The sequence below is a fragment of the Nannospalax galili genome, unplaced genomic scaffold (assembly GCF_000622305.1).
Source record: "Nannospalax galili isolate Female #2095 unplaced genomic scaffold, S.galili_v1.0 scaffold303, whole genome shotgun sequence".
In the NCBI taxonomy this organism is placed as follows: Eukaryota; Metazoa; Chordata; class Mammalia; order Rodentia; family Spalacidae; genus Nannospalax; species Nannospalax galili.
This window is the reverse complement of record NW_008349353.1, coordinates 3,207,709-3,216,154: the sequence shown is the minus strand read 5'-3', so window position 1 is coordinate 3,216,154 and position 8,446 is coordinate 3,207,709. Positions and strand designations below refer to the sequence as shown.

Here is an 8,446-nt window from a genome sequence, read left to right as displayed (position 1 = left end):
ATTATACCACAGTAAAAAATTAAACTAAAAGTTCCAGTTCATTCTAAATATAAGGTTTTTGGAAATCTCTGTGATTTTTAAAATTATTTTTAAGTTTATTTTTATTTTATGGGTATGAGTGTTTGCCTGCATGTAAGTAAGTGCACCTGTGTTATGCAATGCCCATGAAGGTTGGAAGAGGGCATCTAATCCCCTGGAAGTATAGTTAGGGATGGTTATTGGCCACCACATAGGTGATGAAACCTGAACCTTTGTCTTCTGCAAGAGCAACCAGTGCTCTTAAGTCATTCCCTGCCACTTTTTTAAATCAAAGCTTGTCATTTACTAAAACTAATTAAATTAATAATACATAAAGATAACAACAAAAATTATTTTATATATTGTCTTAAGAAAAAATATGTAAAATTTTTGGTATTCTACATGAATATTATAATTTTAAATACTAAACTTTCAAAAAAAGTAGTTACATTATGAAAAATTTTGAAAATGTTAACATTTTAAAAAAATATTTTGAAGGGGCTGGAGTGATGGTTCATCAGTTAAGAGCCCTGATTGCTCTTGCAGAATATCTGGGTTCGATTCCTAGCATGCACATGGTGGTTAACAACCATATGTAACTCCAGTTCCAGGTGATCTGATGCTTTCTTCTGAAGTCTGTTGGCTGGGCATTGCACAACAGAGATACACTTACACTTATGCAGGCAATACACTCATACACATAAAGTAGTGAATAAAAAAATAAAAAAATATATTTTAAAAAATTTAATATTGACTTATTTTTTATAATTAAGTACATGCATGTATTTCCTGCCCCTGGAACTGGAGTTACAGATGACTGTTCGCCACCATGTGGGTGCTGAGAATTGAACCCAGGACTTTTGCAAGAACAGCCAGTGCTCGTAACCACTGAGCAATTTCTCCAGCCCCCTAAAATATTAAATAAGTAACAAAATTATCAAATTATCTTTAATTTTAATGAAATTCAATTTATTATCGATAGATCTTGAAACCCATTCTTCTTCTTTGTAAAATATTGAATTATTAGAGATAAACATGGCAATCACATGCAGAGAATCTATGCATACCTTTACACATCAAAAATCAGCAATGTAAGTTTTTGAATTGAAATGTCAAAAAAGAAAAACCTAATGTATTCATCAGTTAATAATAGGTATTTGCTCACATTATTATTCCAGGAAGTATGTGAAGCACATAAAACTGATGTTTTTTCACAAACTCAGTGATGGAGTACTGTTGCCTGAATATTGGAGTATAGGAAACTGATGCTTTGAGCTTTAACAAAGTGCCTTTCATTATAAATACAACTAGCATCTTTAACTTAACTCAGGATTAAAAGAATTCAGATGTACTTGCAGGCAATGGTTTCATGATATATTGATTTTGGATCGTTTCATATGGAATATATTTCAAATGAATCAGCACTCTCATGTAATTACATTGAATGAAGTTTGTTAACTCATGTTTTTATAGAAAGGAGAGAGGGAAATGGACAGCCAGCAGCATCTCCCAATCAACTCTGAGCCTAGTTGCACATGGGGAGGGGTTAAGGACATAATACACTGAGGAAGCAGAGGGGAGGCTTTCTGACTATTTTGTGGGGCTGTGGGGGAAATCACCAAATCACCATCCACACTTGGATGAAGACTTTCCAGTGCAGCCTTAGGAGGGGAGCACCCACATTCTTGTAAGGAAGCCTTTACTCTATATATGTAAGCCCAATCTAATTGATTTCCCAGACTGCAGTTTGTCAAAATTGTTCATTGACTTGTCACAGGAACCAAAGGAGGAGAGGGCAAGATAATGTTTAAGCCTCTCAGAAGGTATTCTAGCCACAACATCATTCAACACCAGCACTCAATTTTTCTTTTTTCTTATTTTTTTTTTTAGAAATTAAAGCAATTAATTGCGGATAATATATGTCTCTCAAGAAATGAAAGGTAGAGTAACATATCAGAGTCAAAATAAATCATTTAAAAAATTTCAGGTTAATTCATGATCAGAAAATTATTTTAATTTGGGGAAGCTTCTAGAGAATTCATTTCTATATTCATATCTAAATTTTTCTGTTTTATCAATATTTTTGCTTCCTGTTGTGGAATCATCACTCAAGACCCCAGGCATCTTCCTAGTTTCTTGAAATAAGAGTGTTCCACACCACTGTTGCCTTAATTCACTTCTTGAGGTTACCTTATTGAGGATTGATGATTTTCATTGCACATTATCTCTTAAGGCTATCACTCACAATACTGAATTTAATCTGAATCTTCTGCTCATAGAAAGCAAGAACTAACTAAGGAAACCCTCCACCCGTATGTTTCCTTGATAGAAACATACTTCAGGAAGACACATTCTAATCTGAGACTTACAGAATACACTGGATGTTGTCTTTATTTAGCTATAGTGACAGGTACAACCCTGCAAATTTCCATTCTTTACAAATCATTTGCTGAATCACCTTCTCCTCCCAAATGGTCAATGGAAATAAAATACTTAACAGCAGAATTTGGTTAAACCAATATATGACTTCTTTTTAAAGTATCATCAACCTCTATGCCAGACATGGCAGTGAGCACTTTCAGTCCCAGCCCTCTGGAGGCAGAGGGAGGCAGATGTCTGTGGTGAGTCCTAGAAGTTCCAGCTGGGCTGGTACTACGGTGTTCCCGTCCAAAACAAAAAACAAAAAGCAACAACAACAGCAAAAATATATCATCAACCCTTACATAGTTTTTTTTTTTTTTAATAGTGCTGTTCACTTTTCCCTGTAAAAAATAATAGCACATTTTGATTAATCAGAGATGTTTATGTATTTTGTTTAATATATATGAGTGTTTTGCCTGCATGTATGTAATTATACATTTGCCATCAGTGCCTCACAGATGCCAGAAGGTGTGAAATTCCCTGTAAATTTAATTAGGGGCAGCTGTTTACCATCATGTGGTGCCAGCAACCAAACCCAAGTTCTCTGCTAGAGCAGCCAGTGTTCTTAACTACTGAACCATCTTTTCAGCCCCTGAAGTGCAAAACTTAATAAAACAATTTCATTTTTAGGTGAACTCCAATTGTCTCTCCCCAGGTTTTACAATTATCCTTTTAAAAATAATGAAATAAAATAAAACAAAACTCTATTATTAACACTGGTGCCAGCAACCAAACCCAAGTTCTCTGCTAGAGCAGCCAGTGTTCTTAACTACTGAACCATCTTTTCAGCCCCTGAAGTGCAAAACTTAATAAAACAATTTCATTTTTAGGTGAACTCCAATTGTCTCTCCCCAGGTTTTACAATTATCCTTTTAAAAATAATGAAATAAAATAAAACAAAACTCTATTATTAACACTGACACTATATATATATATAGATATATATATAGATAGATATATAAGTACGAGGAATTTTATTTCAGGGGTTAAAAATCAAAAGACCTGTGTTCAAATCCTATTACCCAGCTAACAACTGTCTTAGCTCCAGTTCCAGGAGATCAGATGTCTGTTTCTGTCCTCCGAGGGCATTGTTGACACAGGCACACTTCAGTAAATTCAGGCAATACATGCTGTGGTGGTTTGAATGAAAATGTCCCCCATAAGCTCCAAGTATTTTGGACATTTTGTCCCCAGTTGTTGGCACTGTTTTGGGAGGTCTTTGAAGGTGTGTCTATTCTGGAAGAAGAACTTCACTGGGGGGTGGGTTTAGACAGTTCTTATTCCTTGCCATCTCCAGTTGCTCGCTTGTTTCCTGTGCCTGCTGGAAGATGTAGAGCTTAGATTTAGCTCCTCTTCCAGGCACCTCTGCCCCCATGCTTCCCTGCTAAGACGGACTGTAATTCCACTGGAACCATACGCTCAAATAAAGTCTTCCTTTCATAAGTTGCTTTGGTTAGTGTTTCTATCACAGCAACAGAAAAGTAACTAATATATATTCATTCACAGAAAATATAAATAATCAATAAATCAATCAATAAACAAAAACTTTAAGGCCAGGATAATGGTGCACGACTTTAATACCAGTGCATGGACGGCAGAGGCAGGCAAATTTCTGTGAGTTCGAATGCAAACTGGTGTACATAGTGATTTTCAGGCCAGCTGGGGCTACAGGATACCGTGTCACAAAAAGACAAAAAGAAAAAAAAAAAAAGAAAAAGAAAAGAAAATTGAGAGTACTCTAATAAAATAATTCAACAAATCATTATTGATGAAGAGGGCTACTGTTCACCCCATCATCTTTTTAGTACATTCCAGTCTATCAGTGTGGTTATTTGATTTATGTTTTATGTGACTATCTTGTACTTTTATCAATACTCAAGCTCCTATGATCTGATAAATTTTACCCTCTTAACTACAATAACTTTTTCCCAATATTACCAACCTAATGAACCCAAACTAGTTATTTGGTCTTCACTGGAATCTATACCTCACAATCTGACCCCCTTCCCAATACCTCTTCTCAAACAATTTTGTGTTTTTTTCTCAAATAGCATGATACATTGTTATGGTCTTTCTTTTTATCTTTCCTAGTAACTTTCAATTTTCTTGCTACTTTGTTTATATAAATTTGCCATTTGTCATTAAAAACTACATCAAACATAATCATCTTGACTGCCATCACTTTTAATTTTTATGTTATTTTAATACTTTTGTTAATATTTATATATGTATATAATGCATTTGGATAAAATGCATTACCTCCCCTCCAAATCCAATTCCCTACATCTTCACTACCCCAACTTCATATACTCTCAATTTTTAGTTTCCACAGAATCCATTCAGTACTGCTTGTATGTTCATGGGTATGAGAACTTGTACCTGAGCACTGGTAGCCTCTTGGTGCCCACATCCTTGACAAAAACTGATTCTTTCTCTAGAACTTATCAATAGCCAATAGCTCTTGATGAAGTTGTGAGACGTAATGAGGCCCTCCCCCATCCATGCCTGGATTCTCTGTGACTTGATGTTGAGCAAGTCTTGTGTATGCAAGCTCAGGCAGTGTGATTTCTTGTGTGCAAATGTATTATCATGTCTTGCAAAGCATCTGCTATATCTTGTTCTACAATCTTACTGCCCCTGAGTCTGGAATGCCCTGAACCTTGTGGGAAGGGGGAATGATGTAGATGTCCATTTAGATCTAAGGACTCCACAGTACTCCTATTCTCTGAGTGATTCTGAGTCTCTGTTTTAATCATCACCTACTACAAAAAGAAGTTTGTATATTGAGAGTTGTACAATGCAGTGATTTGTGAACAGATATAAGAAATTAGAGTCAGTTTATTACAATGTCTATTTAGGAGAATAACAGTACAAAATTGTTCCCTAGCAAAGGTTTATCATTAGTTTAAGCTTGTGATTACTAATTTTATGAGGCTCCAGATATTGCTAGGCAGTCATACATTGCCTTAATAGTCCTCTTAAGTTATTGTTTTATGGCTTCTCATCCTATTCAGACTGTACATAGAACCTCATTATTTTTGCACTCAGACAAGAACCTTGATATTCTATACATAAGGACTGTCACAATCACAAGAGACTTCAAAAGATTGCCATCATATATTCTTTAACTGTTATCATCTCATTCAGCACATTTAACCTTCCCCTGTAAAATTGGGAAGTTTACATCCTAATATCATCCACTATATTGTGCAATATATCATGATATATCATGAACTGTCTTTATAAGAATATTATCGGAATATTTTTTCTTATATCATCAGCAATATCCCATTCTTCAAGACTTAATTCATACTAACAGACAAGTGTACTGCTATTACCTTATGCTAAAAATGAAATACGAGAAATTACTGTCCATTGACTTGATTTCTGTGTTTGTTCTGTCTTCATCTTTCAAAGAAATTTTTTCCATCAATATATTCAATACCATTGGATGACATAATTCTACTAACATTAATTATGCTAGGGTGTGGAGAGCCGCAGCCTCCGCCGCCATTACAAGATGGCGCCGGTATCCGGACCTTCTTAATAGTAAACATCCTGCTGCACCCATAAGGGGCGTGCACAAGAGCCTGCTCTCCCTCGCCTCCTCCCGTGGCGTGATCTCCAGCAACCAATCCGCTTCTTATACGTCATAAATGGGACCTTTAGGGCATATATAAGCAACAGCTCTCCCACTTCTCGGGGTCTTTGGTCTTCAGTCTTGAAATAAACTGCTGCAGAAGGATCCTGACTTGTCCTCCCGCGTCGTTCTTGCCGGTGAGACGGAAAGCGGTCGGGGACAGCTGGTGCCGAGACCCGGGAATCAACATCGCTTGCGCCGCCTAAAGACCCCTCCAATACAGGAGGAGGATTCAGAACTGCAGGTAGGTTCGGAGAGGTATGGATATTGTGGAGATTGCTGGAATTGTTTTTGCCTTGATTATGGGAGCCTTTGTAATTCTGCTTCTTACCCTATGCCTCCACGCGGGTTACTGTCAGGAAGTTATGGAGGAAGGGCAAATGGTTCTAGAGGATCTCCAGGACAGCCTATCAGAAACCAAACGAAGTGAAAGGATGGGAGCACGTGCAAAAGAAAATAGGGCCCAAAGTGAAAATGGACCTCCCGGTAAGCCAGAGGAAGGCAGGGGAGAGAGCACTGTCGAAAAGGACGGAGCAAGAAACCAAGTAACAGGTTTTAGACAGGGAAGAAACTTACCAAAGGGGTATTTATACCCCACAAGGGAACTTGCTGCTCTGCAGTTAGAAGAGAGCAGTTTAAGCCCAGAAGAAGAGATAGAATTAGAAGAACAAGCAGCAAATTATGAAGAAAATAGATACAGGCCACTGGAATATAAGAACCCAGTGCCCTATGCTGTGGGACAGGGAGCTGCTACTACCCCCCCACCTTATTCAATGCAGCCATCTTGCTCACTCCTTTCAAAAACTGTGAGGAGAAAGTTAGGCATGGCCTTCCCAATCTTTGAAGCACCCATAGAAGGGCAAGAAGGCATGGGACGGATCTATGCACCTATAGAATATAATCAAATAAAAGAATTGGCTGAAGCAGTAAGAAAATATGGAGTGAATGCAAATTTTACTTTAGCACAGCTAGACAGACTGGCAAGAGATTCTATGACGCCTACTGACTGGCAAACTATTGCAAAGGCTACGCTTAATAGCATGGGCCAATTTTTAGAGTGGAAGGCACTATGGTATGAGGCTGCACAAGAGCAAGCCCAAATCAATGCAGCCTCCTTAACCCCTGAACAACAACAATGGACATATGAAATGTTAACAGGACAAGGAAGATATGCAAATGAACAAAATACTTATGCCTGGGGAGCCTATCAACAGGTTTCCATGACGGCAATTAGAGCATGGAAAGCTTTAACTAAAAAGGGAGAAGGAGCAACCCAGCTAACCAAAATTATACAGGGCCCACAGGAATCATTTTCAGATTTTGTGGCCAGGATGACCAAGGCAGCAAACAGAATTTTTGGAGATTCAGAATCTGCAATGCCTCTTATTGAGCAATTAGTTTTTGAACAAGCAACACAAGAATGCCGTAATGCCATTGCCCCTCGAAAGGGTAAAGGATTACAAGATTGGTTAAGGGTATGTAGAGAGTTAGGGGGCCCATTATCTAATGCAGGGCTGGCGGCAGCTATAATGCATATTGCCAAAAATGCTCCTCAAGGAAGAGGCAAAGGACCTTGTTATCAATGTGGCAAAATGGGACATTTTAAAAAAAGACTGCAAGAGTGCAGCCCCAAATAATCTTACAACTAAAATCTGCACTAGATGCAGAAAAGGGGCACACAAGGCCGAGAACTGTAGATCTATAAGAGACATTGAGGGAAAACTTTTGGTTCCCCCAAGGCCTTGGAAGAGCCCAAAACAAGAATTTAAGCCAAAAAACGAGATGAGGGGCCCTCAGTTCCAGGGCCCAGACAAATATGGAAACCCCGCCCAAACATGCCCATGGTCCAAAGCCCAATTGCAGCAGCGATTCGGGGACCGATTTCAGGAAATCATCTCCCCCACGGAGGAATGGGAAGATTGGACGTGTACGCCACCTCCAATGTCCTATTAGATCCAGATCAAGGACCCCAACCTGTTCCCGCGCAGGTCTTAATGGCCTCTACAAAAAGTTTACAAGGTCTTCTAATAGGATGTAGTAAGTTTTCAGGACAAAAGATAATTGTATTTCCAGGAGTTGTCCAGGGCCCAAAATTTCAGGTTCTATGCTCCAGTCCACAATGGCCTATAGAAATAAAGGAGGGAGATACCATTGCTCAATTAATACCCATATCTAATGAAGAAAGAAATGAGGCCAATCTAATAATGGATTTGGGCTCCAGACCAAAGATGACTTTGAGTATACAGGGAAAGAAATTTGAAGGCATACTAGATACAGGGGCAGAACAGAGTCTAATCTCCTCTCATTGGTGGCCTAAAACTTGGCCACTTAAGCAGTCCAGCCAAACCCTTCGAGGATTGGGATATA

The 8,446-nt window shown here is 38.3% G+C and overlaps 1 protein-coding gene across 1 annotated transcript; it reads left to right on the top strand.

The window, feature by feature from the left end:
* Positions 1 to 6,658: 6,658 nt before the first annotated feature.
* LOC103744875 (igE-binding protein-like) lies at positions 6,659 to 8,074 on the top strand. Its single transcript, XM_008846714.3, is given in 2 exon segments — positions 6,659 to 7,683; positions 7,685 to 8,074. Coding segments are annotated over 2 exon segments (1,179 nt in total). The 5' UTR covers positions 6,659 to 6,852; the 3' UTR covers positions 8,033 to 8,074.
* Positions 8,075 to 8,446: the final 372 nt, after the last annotated feature.